The 18,184-nt window shown below is 31.6% G+C and overlaps 1 protein-coding gene across 1 annotated transcript in view; it reads right to left on the bottom strand.

Moving 5' to 3' along the window:
• Positions 1–18,184, bottom strand: part of LOC145249412 (centlein-like) — a 157,065-nt gene that overhangs the window by 30,174 nt on the left and 108,707 nt on the right. The window contains exon 3 of the mRNA XM_080110965.1: positions 8,120–8,204. Within this exon, the coding sequence (XP_079967091.1) occupies positions 8,120–8,204 (85 nt within the window). The remainder of the gene's footprint in view (positions 1–8,119; positions 8,205–18,184) is intronic.

Here is an 18,184-nt window from a genome sequence, read left to right as displayed (position 1 = left end):
TTTTAATCGGTTTGGGTCGAAAGTTTGAGCTACCAATATATAAATGTATGTATGTGTGTTTGCATGTCTTCCTAAACTTTCGACAGAGGCAACGGATTTTCACAATATAAGCATCGTTTTGAAGCTCGATCCTTCAGACGACAAATACCGAAAAATTGGCTAAAACAATTAATTTCTTCACCCTCAACTGGGCACTTTTCTCCAGGGAGTGGTCTCTTTTTTCGCCGATATTTTTGAAAGATATCTTCTCCTTTCGATTGTCTAGCCTTAATTTAAACCTACGTCACTTCCGGTTTGACGGTGGTCGTAACAGCAAAGACATCACGTTTTTTCCCGCTTTTTCCTCCTTCACGGTACGGGTTCGAGCCTGCCTTTGTACTACAATTTTTTTTTTTTTTTTTTTTGTTGAACATACACCTTCAAACCCCGGGCAACGCCGGGCTAAAATGTTAGTATATTTATATATGCATACATGTGTGTGTGTATATGTGTGTGTATATATATATGCATACATGTGTGTGTGTATACATATATATGCATACATGTGTAGATATATATATATGCATACATGTGTGTATATACATATATATGCATACATGTGTATATATATATGCATGTATATATATGCATACATGTGTGTGTATATATATATGCATACATGTGTGTATGTATATATATGCATACATGTGTGTGTATATATATATATATGCATACATGTGTGTATGTATATATATATATATGCATACATGTGTGTATGTATATATATATATATGCATACATGTGTGTATGTATATATATATATATGCATACATGTGTGTATGTATATATATATATATATATATATGCATACATGTGTGTATATATACATATATATGAATACATGTGTGTGTGTATATATATATATATACATACTTTTGGAACTACCTTCTCTCTCACACACACCCATATATATACATGTGTGTGTGTGTGAGAGAGAGAGAGAGAGAAGGTAGTTCCAAAAGTAAATCTTTTTTATGCACTTTTGCCGGGTGTTCAATGACACATTCCCACTTTCGATGCATGTCCACGACAAGGGTTGTTTACTTAGAGTCTTACACCATCAATATATGCAACAGAAAGATGACAATTTCGATCCCGAATGCATAAATTCAGTCATTATAGCAATGCCATCTGATTTATTCAGGTATTCCACACAATAGGAGGTATTACTTTCAGAACACCCCTCTTATATATATATATATATATATATATATATATATATATATATATATATATATATATATATATATAGCGTATTAAGCGATGCTCTTTGTGTAAACAAATCGAGCTTCGGCATTTGGATGATGTCAAAATATCGTTAATTCACCACCTGCACAGCAGCAGCCGAATAGCGTAGTGGTTAGTAGCCTTGACCGTCGATTGGGCGGTCGGGTTTCGATCCTGGCTTGAGGTAGTTGCCTGTCTAGCCGCACTGATGAGCTGTACAATACTGTATCTGAATGACTATATATGAATAATATATGTCTAAAATATGTGATAATTATATAGCTTATAAATATATTTTGTTATCTATCTTTAACGATAAATGTTCTCATGGCTTGGAGGTAAAGCACGCGACATATAATTCCATGTTAATATTATTCTGAGGTAAAACATCAAATTAATTTAACGATGTTTTTACAAGAGTGTTCAGTACAAAGTAGGATCGAATTTTTTTCAAAAGTACATCGCCTGGTGATGCATGTATTTATAATTAGTTGACTGAAACATACTCATGATTGTGTAACGACACACAAGTGCTTGTGTAAAAACAAATAAAATATATGTGTGTGTGTGAGCAGATTACTAATACAACAAAATGGTAGGACAAATATGAAAGGAAATATTATTTTAGTTTAGGAAAATAAGAAAATCACAAAAATTTTCCTTTATGTACTTATTGTCTGGCTCTGTAAAATTATTAAATTCAGAATTCAGAAAATCAGATGAGTGAAAAAATTATTTTTAGTTGGAGACATTAGTTTAGAAGAAAAAATGGGGAGAAGGATTTATCAACGTCATGAAAGATTTAGATCGGGGAAGATTTCCCAACTGCTCAGTGCGTGCGTTATATATATATATATAAACAGGAATAGGTATGTTTGATCTGGCAGAACGGTGGTTCATTAAAATTGTGGGGTTTGCGTTCGCACCTGGTCCACAAAGTATGGAAATAAAAAAATTAAAAAATAACGTTTACAAGTGTTTTTGATATAGATGTACATAATAATTTGATAAGTATGTTTTAACTTAAAAAGGGATGATATATTAAAATTGTGGGGTCTCCGTTCGCGCCTGGCCTCCATAGAATTGAAATGGCCACAAACTTTAATAAAGACTTTTCATATCTATCTGCGTAAGTATACTTTGATAATTATGTTTCAGTTTGAAGAAATATGGTATAATAAAATTATGGCGTGTTCGTTCGCGCCTGACCTCCATAGAATGGAAATATGTCACAAAGTTTAACAAGGTTTTTTAATATAGATACACAGAATATTGTGAAGTGTTTCAGTGTGAACAGGTATGGTATAATAAATTATGGGGTTTATCTATTTTATTTTTACTTTCATCATATTTTGCTTTGGTTTTGATACGCCCAAATTCGAAGCTATCTCTTTACAACCCTTCCTTTTCATAACCTATCATATTTTCATAAATCAGAGTCCATTTTCTGCAGGCTGTTTTTGAACCCAGTCAACGACGGGTACTTTTGCTAATATATATATAGATAGAGAGAGAGAGAGAGGGGGGAAGGAGAGAGAGAGGGGGAGAGGGAGAAAGAGAGAGAGGGGGAGAGGGAGAAAGAGAGAGAGGGGGAGAGGGAGAAAGAGAGAGAGGGGGAGAGGGAGAAAGAGCGGGAGAGGGAGAAAGAGAGAGAGCGGGAGAGGGAGAAAGAGAGAGAGCGGGAGAGGGAGAAAGAGAGAGAGCGGGAGAGGGAGAAAGAGAGAGAGCGGGAGAGGGAGAAAGGAGAAATAGAGAGAGAGAGGGAGAGCGAAAGGAGAAAGAGAGAGAGAGAGAGAGAGAGAGAGAGAGAGAGAGGGAGAGATGCAAACATGACAGAAGTATATATACATGTTTATGAAAAAGATCAAGTATTTAATGAAAATATTCTGATAAAGTACTAATACCTATTTATTAATGCTTGAATAACCTTCCCAGTAAGCCTTAAATTCTTCACTTGAAGATCAATACTGATATATTTTTAAATATTTTTAAAGTTTAGATCTCTTATAACTTAGAGATATTCAATAGGGTTCAAATTTGACGGCTGACTTGGCTACATAAATGTCTAATTTCAATTTGCTGTACTTAATTTTGTATATTTGTAGCGGTGTGGCACAGAGCTGCATATTCCATAAACCATTATTAATCTTCCATATAATTAGTTCTGTTAAACAAGTTTTCATGTTGCAAGAAGGGCTCCTCCCAATATTCTCACGTGATAGAATGATGAAACACGAGTCCTTGTTTATGATAGCTTGGGTTCGTTTCCGCTCTGTTAAAAATACATAAAATCTTTTGCATCAAATCGAGTTTACAAACTTTTGTAAACAAGTCAATGACCAGATATGAATTCTAAAGAACATCTTTGAGCCATTTTAGACTAAAACCCTAGAACAAAAGAACCAGAAATTATTTTGAAACTAAGAAATTTTATTGCATTAAATAAGACAATAAATCCCTCAATAATGTTTGAAAACTGATCACGGCCGTCCGTTGCATATAAAACGAAACGGTGATAGTAACTAAGTAAATTAGTAAATAAACACTTTATTTTATTACCATCATCACAAATGTTCTGATGTTCAACCGTACAGATAATAATGAACGCTTCCAGTCATTATAAAGACCAGGAGAATATACCTCTCGGCGTTTATGCCCTCTCACGCTTTTATCGTGCGTGTTTTTCTGTCGAAATATATTTATTTATATTCCACTAATTACAGATTTGTGTTTTTATCTTACGTGACAACAACATAAAATTAATATTTTAAATAAACATCTAAGTTTATTTCGCTGCTTATTCACTTTAAATACATAAGTTTTCTTTTTATAGAAGTTTATTAAATCCTTTCGCTTCCACGCGACATATATGTTATCTCTAGAGCTGTGACAACAAAATATTCTTTTCATTTTTTTTTTACTCCCGGATATATATCCGATACAAACACACTTAATCAACCGAGAACCACATCCGTCTATATAAAAAAATATAACTCATTAACAGATATATACTCAAGAGCCAAACAATGAAAAGAATATGCTGTTGTCAGAACCCTAGTTATCGCAAAAATATTTTATATAATCGCCTTATCACACTCTTTCAAGTACTATAAAAGCACATGCGCTACTATACATGTTTTAAAAAAATGTTGTTATGGAAACTCTCCAGAAAAGGCGTGAGACTACTTGAGGTAAGGAGCTACAAAAGTACTACTTCAGGGTCAAACACAAGCCAACAATAAATGTATGATGGATAACCCGGAAAACCACAATGTCAATAATATCGCTGATGGAATGTGAGGACTAAAGGAAAAAAATAAGGAGAAAGCGTGAGTCACGAAGTTGCCAAAAACGGATGGTTCACTGTCTAGTCCTCTTGGCTATAGCCTCCGTTGTTGTCGAAAGTACTCATGATATATTCAACAGTGACATATGTTTGTTCTTAATCTTTTTAGACTTATAGATAAAATGCTAAATCAATGCTGTGAATCTGTAAGGATGACTAATGTCACCCTGTTCAGAACTAGTTTAGAGAGATTTAAATAGGGCGTATTTTAATAGTTTATGAAACAAATCTAAAGTGTTTGCAAGAAAAATATATGGAATAAAAAGAAATAAATTAACTGTATGTATGTATTTATACACACCAATTCGACCCAAATAATAAAGACTATGCGAGTAATAAAAATGACTTATAAACAAAACATTCAGTGTTATTTAATAACACACACACACACAACTCTCGGTTGGTTTCAATAAAAAAGCGTTTGGCTGCCCCATACCCAGCATTACAATCTTCAAAGGAAGAAAAATAAAAAATATATATATATTTCCAATATTAATAATACACTAAAAGCAAAAACGAAGTACTTTATACAAACCATTCAAAAGCAACGGTATTCACAGGAATACTCTCACTACCAACAACACAAAATCATTCCCCTCTATCATATTCCTCGAGATAGCAGTTCTGTCATAATACTAATATATGACCTCTAATAGGTTTTAATCAATTGGAAGTAGAATTATTCTTTATTCAGAATAAATACCACCTAGAATATATGTAAAAAAAACATCCCGACAATAAGTATAGAAACAAAAATACACGTTCCATTTTCGAGTGTCAATAAATTTAATTTAGATGATAACTTACAAACAGAACTCATGGGATTTTAATTGAAATTATTAAGAGATAGAAGTACTAACCAGGTCATGTTTGTTTTAATCGTTTTAGCAAATCAAAAATTATGGCTGAATTTTATTTTTTGGTGTTCCTGATTCATTATAAAATTTGTTTTCATTAAATCAACTTTTAAAAATAAAAATTGTATTATATCTGACCATGTGCGTTATTGGTTTTATAACCACTCAAAAATGATCAGCGGGCAAAGTATAACCTTTAACACATTTATTTAACAACTTACAGATTAAATGGTAATTCAAAAGCCGATGGATGCGTAATGATTTAAAGTCTATATCACGAGACGCATTTTGTTCGCTTCTCAAACTGTCAAGACAGACAAGTCTTTTTCGAGGACATTAAGAAATAACTCTTATTTTTTAAGTTGACACCTAGCATTTTGATTTCCGAAAAACAAAAGAAAAGAATCAATTATTATTTATACGTAATTATTTATTGCTTTCAGACTTTTACAAAAAACATTATCCTAAGACCAATTTGATTTTAAAATATGAAGAGTAGTTAACATTCGGAAAAAAATACAGTATCATCTTAAGAACGTTCTTTACAATTGTGATCTTGATAATATACTTGATCACATCAACCATTATATACGATAATTAAGTTTATATATTGTACATACTACACTACCTGCCTGGAAGTTATCTAACCATATTGCTTTTAAACACTATTTGAACAACTACACATCTATTGAGATACAAATATACTAGATTCTGATATATAATATATGTATACTATAAAACACCTTAATGCCAAACACAGTCTACTTTTAATGATCAAACAGGGACAGGTATATTTTAAACATATTCATATATATTAGATATACTTGGAATTACACGCCCCACTCTGAAAAAAATGAGTAAAAATAAAATTTTAACCAATTGAAAAACAAAACAAAAAGCATTTCCTGTATTTCTTTACACTTGATGATAATTGGCACATCGCCAAGACTTTTGAGAAACTTCATTTCTGTATGAAACTAAACACTCTTCATCTTATATTGGGGTTTCTTGTTAGAAAACAAGCAAAAGTCAAAAGAAAATTCTGTCTTGTTTGTCAATGGTGTTTGACCAGAGATGCATCCGTCAAAAAATAGTTAACAAATTAAACACACACACACGCATACATACATATATAAAATACAGTGTGACAAAAAAATGCAATCGTGAATGAAATTCCCAATCTTTTCTACAGTGCAACCACATTTGGTACAAATAACAGTCCCTGTGCAGTTTAGGGTTATTATTTAAAAAATCATTCTTAACATGGGAGGTGATTTTTTTTAAATTATCTTTTTTTTTTCTTCGTATAAACAAAACATTTAACAAACAAAAGATCTATAACAATCGGATTTGAAAATTCTACCTACAAAATAGCACGATCCGTCAACTTCACAAGCACCCAAATAAAGTTTTGTCCATGCTTTACTCGTCACCAAGTTTCAGCCATAAATGTTAAACAATCTTGAGTTTATTGCTGTTCTATGATAAACATATCTAAATACGATGTGCAAAATTATCAAGAACTCTGATACACTCGTCTTTTGAAACTCCTGATTCTAAATGTTATGGACTTCTTCAGTTCAGGAGTAGTTTGGGAATTCTTTAGAAAGACATTATAGTTTAGATAACTTTACAGATAAAACTATGGGGGGTAAGGTCTAGTGAGCATGGAGCCATTGCAAGATCACATCTTCTGCTGAGGAGACAATCACCAAAGTTCCTTCATTTAATTGAACAATGATAAAACAGAACAATGAACACTGCTGGCTGAAAATTTGTGGACAAATCACACACAGACTGAAGTTTATCTGTACCAAATGTGTTTAAATTGTAAAAAAAGATTATGAATTTTATTAAAGATCCCATGGATGACATTTTTGAGGCCATCCTATATAGAATGATTAAACATGTATGGATATATGTTTATAAGTATTTTTATATGTGTTATGTATATTTGGAATTACATCCTCATCAGAAAACAATGGAATAAAAATCAAAATCTTTATATACTCATTTAACAGGTTGAAGAAACTGATACATCGATCAAAACGTTCGAACAACATCTGATTTCAATTAGATACTACGCACTCTTAATCCTGAAACAAGGAGTTGAAAAGAAACATCTGGGCATCTGATTTTGTTTGTCAATGGTGTTTAATCAGAAAATACGCCAAGGATCAAAGAAGAAAGTACATATACAGAGTGTCTCTAAAAAATGTACTCACACTTCAACTGGTCATCAATTTGAACATTTGCGAACATGATTCTTCAATTACGTTTTTCTTCTGTGTTCGAAGTTATTTCATTTCACTGTATCTTCACAAATAAAAGCTTTATCGTCATCTGTAGTGTGAGCATATTTTTGAGACACCCTACATATATTTCAATTATAAGGTATAAAAACAAATAACAATAGACTTTTATAAGCTTAAACTTACCTTGATGAGTGTCTGGCATCTCAAAATATAAGAAGAGGGATAAAAAAAAAACAACAAAGTAGCTATTTTAAGGCTCCAATTTCAATTTTTTTAAATTATGAAAATTCATATTTTTTTGTTTTAATGTATGAATTTCATAATTATAATGAAAAGTATTGTTTGAAATAAGAAAAAGTATGAAATGAAATGTTAATAAAAGAAGTTTGACTCACCCTATTTTCCAAGACGGCCATTTCATCTTTCATGTCCTTCTTTTCTTCTTTCAGATGAGCGATCATCTGTTCAAGTTCTTCTTGCCTGAAACGAAAAATATTTGTCAAACCTAGTCAGTGAGAGTTAAGGACGTGCGTTGCATGAAGAGAAATAATATGAGAATGATACGATGGGTGTATATCTGAAAGACTGATGACATCAGAAGAAGATTACATCGGAACAGTATAGAGGTATGGGTGCAAGGCAAGATTTCGATTGTGTGGCCATATTGAAAGATTGGATAAGAGTTCTTGGCTTAATTGGTATAAATTACTTGAGGTAACAGGGTCATTTACTGAGGAAGGTCAAGGAAAACATGAGAGAAAGTGAGAGGAATGGGCAATAGAGAAAGAGGGGCAAATAAAAACATACGCAGAGATCAGTTACTTTAGAAGTAAATTTCTTAAAGCTGATCAACACGTGATAGTATCAAAACGGATGTTTTGACGATGGCGAAAATAAAATAAATTATACTTGAACATCAACAGTAGAATTCATCAACCTTTTATAAATTTTAATTTCCACAAACAAGCACTTCAATATAATGACTCTTTTCTTTTCACCTTCATGGGTTGAGCACTCTGGTAATATTGCCATAAGTGATAATGCATAGCTAACAAAATACATATAGATCGGTTTTGAGATGAGTTATGCTTGAAAAAAAATCTATTTAATTGTTCTCATTAATTATAGTTTGTAATGAACTCATCACTCGACCAAGCTCGTACTAAAGTTCTCTCATTTTAACCGTCTCTCAATATATGCTGTTTGACCCCCCCACACACACCTTTATTCTATACATTATCTGTTTCTCTCGCTTCCATCACGCATTTTCTCCTCCTCCTCCTCCTCCTCTTTTTGATTATTAACAGTGAAAATTAATATAAGGGAGGAGTAAAAAGTGAATCGTCCATATTTAATCTATAGTATGTGAAAGAGGGAGTGTACAAGAAGCCTTTTTTCTTTATTTTTTTACATAGCTATCTTTGCAAATTCATTTTTACCTGATATAAACAATTTATTTAGACCTCAATAGCTGACACAACAGGTGACAATTTTTCTAGTATATATGATTAATAAATGATAATAAATTGTAATAAGTTAAACACCTTCATGGTATTTCTGATCATTGTAAGAGTTTTCTAATTGGGTTTTAGTCAACAAATGCCAGATATTAAAAACCAGTCGGTATACCTCTGATGATCGGCAATGCTGTAAAGCTAGTGTTCGGTGTTAAGTGTAATATATTATTATTGACATAGTTGTTAGATAGGATACTGAACTGTTTGTTTGTCCAATGAGTGCCTTATGTCAAATTGATGATTGAATATTGTTACATTTAGCCTCATTTTTGCATTAAATACTAATTATTATTAATAGTGCATCAAACGGATACCATAATACTTATTTCGCTGTACCTTATAGCAAAAGTCTATATAAAATTTCAAGCAGATTGAACCAGTAATTTCAGAGACAAAGTGCAATGAACAGACGGACAAATTAAGAGAAATATAGTAAAAATATCTATATCTGAAAAACAGAGAGAGAGAGGAAGAGAGGCAGGACAATGATAAGCACCATATATAATTAGAGTGGGGATGAGGATTCAGACAACGTAGTGAAAAAGGATAAGAGTGATAGCCACAACTTTAGTAAGAGATGTATTACTTGATCAGTTAATTACATACTACTAATAATTAGGACAATTAAAAATGGACGATTTTTCAAACAACTTTATCCTAGAACTGAAGAATGTTTAGGATATATTTTTGTTTGATTGAAATTTATAAGAAAAAAAGCCTTACTGAAACAAACGTTGATTAACTCGGCTTTAGTTTAACAATATATTCTCTGCTCATAACAAACACCAATATGCAGTTATTTGTATGTGAAAATAGAATATATCTCGCTTATCACCACACAAACATTAGCAAGTGAAAAACAGGCCAAATCATTTCAAGTGATAAATGGAAAGCGAGAAAATAGCAAGTCGGGTTATTTGAAAAGAGTTCAGAGAAGAATTACTTCCTCTAAATAAAAAAAATCAATTTAGGCGATCAGAAAAGATGTGATAATTTATAAATGCAAAACTGTTACTCAGCTAATTCTATGGATTTTTGTTTATTTTTACCGTTAGCTCACTACTTATCATGGCCAAGAAGCACTCAAGGATAAGCGTTGATGAGATGAAATGATTGTCAGCTGAAAGATTGGGAATACTACGGGAGTTCTCCCTTTGATCAAAGGTATGAACTTCATTGGATTACTTATTACAACTACAAAAACTTTTGACTTTGGATTTGAAGGCGACCAAATTCTAATCAGGTGGAAAATAGTCTCTTGACAATATCTTCCACAGACGGGAGGACCTTGCAAAGATTGGTGTAAATGTAGGAAAAGGTAAACAATATATATATATATATATATATATATATATATATAGAGAGAGAGAGAGAGAGAGAGAGAGAGAGAGAGAGGGGAGAGAGACAGACAGACAGATATAGAGAGAGAGACAGAGAAGAGATTTCGATTTTAGATACCTATCTCACACAATGCTTCAAGCAAACTACATCTCATTTTTATTCATATATAAAATGTAACATATGTAATATACTAGCACGGAGACCCGACATTGTCCAAAACTGAATGAGAAACATCAAATGTTCTACCCTGCCATACTTTCGTAATCGAAATCAGTGAAATCACCCATTTTTTTTATCAATTCGATTGATTGCCTGCTCTAGTTAGGGACCCCCTCCACTGGGAGGAAGCTTCACATGCCTTCCTGCAGTGACTTGGTCCACGATACATTCTAGTCTACATTGTACTGTATAGAATATACTGTTGATTTTATAAAATGATCTATAAATAATAACTTTACTTGAAGTTTAAAATACACGAGTCAAGTATCATGGTTTAATTGTGTCTAAACAGAAACATTCATTTCAAACACTCTTTTGTCTTACAAAAGAAATAACTGTTGATTTTACTTTTAAATAATCATTTGAATTATAGTTAAACGTATAAAAGTCAAGTATCATGGTTCAATTGTGCTCTAAAATGAAACATTAATTTCGACCGCACCCATCTTATAAAAGACTGCAATTTATTTTATAGGCTGAGCCTTTCTACTTGTGCACTAATCAAACTTCTCAAATTCACTTGTGATATTAGGTTGTATAAAAAGGTGGTAACTTTGGTCAAAATCGGACTTCCTTTCTTAATCGGATTTTTTCGATTATCGATTTTCGATACTTATCAGAGACATTCCGATTCCAAACCTAGATAAGAACACTTGGAGATACATAATGTACCTTCGTGTGAAATTTTTAAAAATTCGGCCCAGCCGTTTCTGAGTCCACAGGAAAGGAACCCACACACGAGCTCACAAAGTTCCCTTTATATAAGAGTAGAAGACTATATAAAATGTAAGCTATATTAGACTTCTTCGACTTTCCAGATGTTTTTGTTTCTAATGCAATTTTGTTCAAAATTTATATTTTCATTATTTCTAACTTAAGTTTGGAATCAGTTTTAAAACAAAAGAAATAACATTTCTCCCAGATTTTTTTTAACTTTACATTTGAGACATCCTTGAATATTTATTTGCAAAGACAAGATGTTTCTTTCCTTTTGCAATAATATTATACAAGAAGAGAGTAAGAATAAACAACCTATGCCATAACAAATGTGTCTTTGAAATTCATTCACAATGAAAAATGTAGACAATATGCGCAAGGAATTCAGTGCCAATTCTGTTTCTTTTTAATAATATGTCATAATAAACACCAATTTCTTTTTTTTTTCTTTTCAAAATTTCAAAATTTCAATTCCTCTGCCAATGTTTAATATATTTTCGTCTTGCAAATATTATTTCTTAATGCATAAAAATACATGTTCGGATATTGTTTCCTTCATTTTTATAATAATACAGCTTTATATATATACTAGCAAAAGTACCCGTCGTTGACTGGGTTCAAAAACAGCCTACAGAAAATCGACTCTGATTTATGAAAGTATGATAGGTTATGAAAAGGAAGGGTTGTAAAGAGATAGCTTCGAATTTGGGGTATCAAAACCAAAGCAAAATATGATGAAAGTAAAAATAAAATAGATAAGCCCCATAATTTATTATACCATACCTGTTCACACTAAAACACTTATCACAATATTCTGTGGATCTATATTAAAAAACCTTGTTAAACTTTGTGACATATTTACATTCTATGGAGGTCAGGTGCGAACGAACACCCAATAATTTTATTATATCATATTTCTTCAAACTGAAACATAATTATCAAAGTATACTTACGCAGATAGATATGAAAAGTCTTTATTAAAGTTTGTGCCCATTTCCATTCTATGGAGGCCAGGCGCTAACGCAGACCCCAAAATTTTATCATACCATCCCTATTTAAGTTAAAACATACTTATCAAAGTATTCTTATGTACATCTATATCAAAAACACTTGTAAACGTTTTTTATTTAATTTTAAAAATTTTTATTTCCATACTTTGTGAACCAGGCGCGAACGCAGACCCCACAATTTTAATGAACCACCGTTCTTCCAGATCAAACATACCCATTCCTGTGTCTCGATACATCTTCTATCGTTATATGTAATCAGTTTTTTAAAATAGTCAACCATATAGGTGCCTATTCGTGACCACACACACACACACACACACATTCAGCTTTATATATATATATATATATATATATTTCGCGCCTTTTAACATCTTTTTGTCTGGGTCATTTTGACATTTGCTTTTCTATTTAATTCCATCCCCATTTAATCTTTTTTCCTCTTCTTCTCTCCTGATCTTTCCTGTTTACATTATGCCTCGGCAGCCGTGTGAAAAGCATATCTTATTTTTCTTTTATTAATATTATTGGAATTTTTCCCCTTTTCCTTGTACATATTTGTGAATTATTCCATGGATTTCGGCCTTTTGGATTATTTTGGACCATCTTCCAATTACCTCATTTCCTTGGATTTTACTTGTGCAAATGGAAATTTAATTAACTTTCTTGTAGTTATATGTTTGGATTGTACCGTCATTGGATTATTTACCTTTCACCAGACTATCCATTCACGTGTAATCACCTTTTTCTTCACCATATTCCCTCTGCTTCACTTTTTGTTATCAAGTAAGATCTTTGACTTACTTGCAGTTTCATCAAATACTTTAGTATGCAAAAGCTGATCCCACATTTTGCTAATTCCTACCCTCTAATGAGAAGGAAAGTATTTCTTCGAAACTCCGCGGATTAAAGGACTATCCACTTATCAAGTGTTTCCTTTTTAGATTAAATATGTTTTTTTAACATGTTTTATTAGCTGTTTGCTCTTTATATATATACACATATATATATATTAGCTCTTTATATATATATATATATATATATATATACATATATATATATTAGCTCTTTATATATATATACATATATATATATATTATATACATATATATATTAGCTCTTTTTATATATATATATATATATATATATACATACATATATATATATTAGCTCTTTATATATATATATATATATATATATATATATATATATATATATATACATATATATTAGCTCTTTATATATATATACATATATATTAGCTCTTTATATATATATATACATATATATTAGCTCTTTATATATATATATACATATATATTAGCTCTTTATATATATATATATATATATATATATATATATATATATATATATACATATATATATATATTAGCTGTACAAATTTGTCGAGAGTCATTTTATTATTATGTTTGCTTTGAATTATTTCCCTTTTTCACCAAATGAACCAAACGATAATGTAATATTTAAATGTAAGGATGTGGTGGTTATCATGATGATGGTTGCTTTAAGATCATCATCCCAAACACAATCAATCAAGTTAAAGAAAATAAAATTATTCATTAATTACACAAATTACCTATTAATTACCTAAATACGTTTGGTGACTAAAATAGAAATTATTCTGTTATATCTTAGCTTTAAAAATTCCTATAAAACATCATGTATTGAAAGTTTAAAAAATTCTTTTTTTTTACTCGGGAGTCATTACTTGTCAAGGCCCGAAGGCAACTCCAGCATCGAGCATAATGAATGTAACGTAATGTAGTAATCGTTAATTGTGAAAATTAGATAGAATTTGATTATTTCTGGAGACGGCTCAACAAGAGCTTATTTACATTAGATTCGAAGGCTCCCATGTTGTATTCAACTAGGACGCAGGCCAACAGAACAGTGTTCCACAGGGGTGCAGTTCTGAGAAAAAAGCTTTGTTCATGGAATTTGCATTTAGATTTAGGTACAGTTAGAGAGTTGGGGAAATCGTATATAGTGGTTGTAACTAGTCGAGTGTTTTTTGTTAAAGGACAAAAAAGTAACCATGGATTGTCGAGCACTTGCTATGAAAATAAGAAAAGGGCAGAGATATGCTCACAACGTCTCTCCTGTGGGAAAGAGGTTGCAGGGAAGAGAAAAGAGCATCACCTACTAGGTTTTGAAACAGGTTTTGAACTCAAGGTTGGATAGAGCACGCCAAGCAGTTCCTGCTCAGATGTGGCAACAGTACTCCATTTTAGGGCGTACCTGGCTCTTATAGAGGATTGCACTGGCACTGAGATACGTACTGGAGAGGTAGAGTGATCCAACCATTTTTTCCAGCGATTTTAGCAATAGATTTGATGTATGTGTTCCATTTCAGATCAGAAGTGAAGGTCAGTCCCAGAATTTTCTCCAAGACGAGAGCCATATTAATTGTTATTTTTCCCGAATGTTCTCAAATGTAAAAATACACTTGGGAGAGGGGGGGTGATTTGTAGATTTTAGCTTTACTGGCAGTTTAAACTAAATAAACATTTATTATTTTATCATTAGTATCAACAATGGAAGATTTTGTTAAAAAAAAAAGTCAAATAAAGAAGGCAATTAAAAGAATCGTTTTTAGCATTGGAAAATATGCACAGATTTTTCCAATTCTGATACCGATTTTGATACACCGAAAAGTTCTAATTTTTCCAATTAATCGTATCAACACTACTAAAAACATAATAGCAGATGTTAAATGTTCTACTTGATGAATTTTCGTAAATTTTGGATATATTACTATTTTCGACATGACAAGTATGTAATCATGTTTTAGCTTAAAAAGATATATTTTTTAAAAATTGATCTGTCGACTATCTTAACAAGCAACGTCGTTTATGTTAGTTATTTCGTCATAAATGCAGAAACTATCTTGTGACTTGTTTACTAGGAAAGGTATATATAGTTGTTAAACACGTTTTTACATGTAATATTTATGGTATGTTTAGTGGTGTCTAATTTTTGCAATGCTTTCATATTTTCATATAATTTTTTTGCTTTCTTGTTGCAAAACTCTAATGGCCACTTGAGGATGAGCGCTGTTGAGTTTGACAGGTAAACGGTGAAATTATGAAAAATGAATTTCTTAACAAATAGTTTATGAATTTTAGCATAAAGTATAAAGTGGAAGTAGTAGTAGTCGTCGTAGTAGTAGTAGTAGTGGTTGTGACTCAACGGGCCATGTATGCGTCATTAATAAAATAAACACCTACTTTTTTTTTATCATAGTTTCATTTTGCATGTCTACAAAGAGCGTTTCAAAAGAGGTATCTCTTATTTTTGTTATTCTGCCTGAATAGATGAGAAAGGATTCCAAATTGCATTGTTATGTTGACTGAACTTATGCATTAATGACCTGAAAATTTTATTTTTTTGTTACAGATATTGACGATGTGAGACTAAGCAAACAACCCCTGCCATGGCCGTGCATCAAAGGCAGAGATGCGTCATTGAATTCCTGACAAAATTTCTACATAGCTCTTCAACATTTTGAGTTTAAAAAAAATAGAAGGCTTTACTTTTAAGACGACCTTTGTATATTTGTATAGGTCCATATAAGAATAAAGCAACATAAAATACATGCTAAAATTTACCTTAATTCTCAGACTGTTGGTTTTTATTGTTCTAATTAGCAGTAATTTATAATTGATTAGACAAGTCAACATCTTTTTCCTAGCTACCTGTTTATTTCTTTCGTCCTCTCAGTCGACCACTCTCTTTTTTGTAAGCATTTAGAGAAAGAGTTACTCTCTCTGTTCAGCTAAATTACATAGAGTATTCCCACAAACCGTATACAAGTATATAAATTAGATAGGCAAAATAATAGGCCATTTTACTTTAACATTGTAGTAAAGAAACTTATTATTTTTAATCATGCAAGAATTTCTTAACATATACATTCCAGTTTATGAATTTTGTAATGAAGTTTAAACAGAGCAAATAGTTATAATTGTGACTCAAAGGGTCATGAGTACATCTAGATTACTAGACGTACTCATGACCCTTTGAGTCACAATTATAACTATTAGATACTTATTTTATGTTCATAGTTTCGTTTTGCATGTCTATATTTGTAAAGGTCTTTATTAGAATAAGCTAGTAATGAAAGAATAAACTAAAAAGAATGATGTCAAAGAATTATGATTGGATATTTCGTTTCAGTTATGAAACTGTTGAAATGAAATATCGAATCAAAACAAAATATGATTCTGTCTGATCTGTTTTGTTTGTTTTTGATTATTTATCTCATCTCTACTATTATATAAAAAGAAATTTGGCGTGAGTTCATTCCCTATGGACTCGAAAACGGCCGGGACGATTTTTATAACATTTCACAGGAAGGCACTTTATGTGCCTGGCAGTTTTCTTAGGTAGGTTTCGTATCGGGATGCTTTCAATAAGTATTGATTATCGAAATAATCCGATGACAGAAGGAACAGGCGATTTTCATCAAAGTTAACACCTTACACAGCCTAACATCACAAGTGCATTTGAGAAGTTTTATTACCACACAAGCCGAAAGGCCCAACATATAAAATCAACACTATGTTCTTTGAAATGACATGGAACGCGTTCGAAATGAATGTTACTATTTAAGACAATTGAAGTATGATACTTGATTTTTGCATTTTAAACTTTAAGTCAAGCCATTATATATAAAAAGTAATTTTATAAAATCAACAGTAGGTTCTCTACAGTGCAATGTAGACGAGAATGAATTATGGACTAAGTCACTGAGGGGAAGTATGTGAAGCTTCCTCCCAGTGCACCTTGATAGGTGCCCAACTAGAGCAAGCAATCAATCTATTTGATTGAAAAATGGGCGATTTCACAGATTTTGATAATAAAACTATGAGAGTTTGAAGCATTCGTTGATCATCATTCAATCCCGGACAGCATAGGGTCACCCTGTTAGTTTCTACACATTCTCACGGATTATTATTCCTTTAAATAAACTTCTACATGTTTATAAGTTTAATTATAATTCCATAATGAAATTAGTGCTCTTCAACAATATCACAATGCCACTAACAAAGCTCAACCCCAACGTTTTCTTTCACCTGTCAAAAATTGTACTGCCTACCTTCCCCAAGTCGTTTTCCTTAAATTAGTTGTTCTTCTCATATGCAAATGAATGCTACATATAACAATTTAACTATAAACACAAGTTCTTTTTTCTACTGAAAATCGAGTTCCTGCCGAACGAAACTAATTTAATTCTCCTTTATATTTTAAACCACAATCGTTTTAATCTATGAAATTATTCGATTCCAAAACTCGATACATGAGAATTTACTAAGAATTTTCTTTTTTTTTTTTGATTGTTGCAGGAAATGAAAAAGCAATAATTTAGAAAATGTATTTAACTGTTGATTTTGGATTAAAATCATTTCAAAACTATTGCATCCGCCATGACAAAGATCTAACCCGGCACGTGCGTAAAAACTATACTATACGATTCCAACTGTTATTATTTGTATAACTAATACATATAGTAAAATCAGTTTCTTTATTTTCTTGATTTGCGATAGCTTTTGCTACAAAATCAATATTTTATTCTGGCTAGTCAGATTTCCTTGAAGCATGTTAAGAAAAAGATTTAATGCAATCCAATTCCTTTCAA

The sequence above is a fragment of the Euprymna scolopes genome, chromosome 28, assembly GCF_053919585.1.
Source record: "Euprymna scolopes isolate OS-2025 chromosome 28, ASM5391958v1, whole genome shotgun sequence".
Classification (NCBI taxonomy): Eukaryota; Metazoa; Mollusca; class Cephalopoda; order Sepiida; family Sepiolidae; genus Euprymna; species Euprymna scolopes.
Note: the sequence above shows the minus strand (reverse complement) of the source record. Positions and strands in the feature narration are given on the sequence as shown.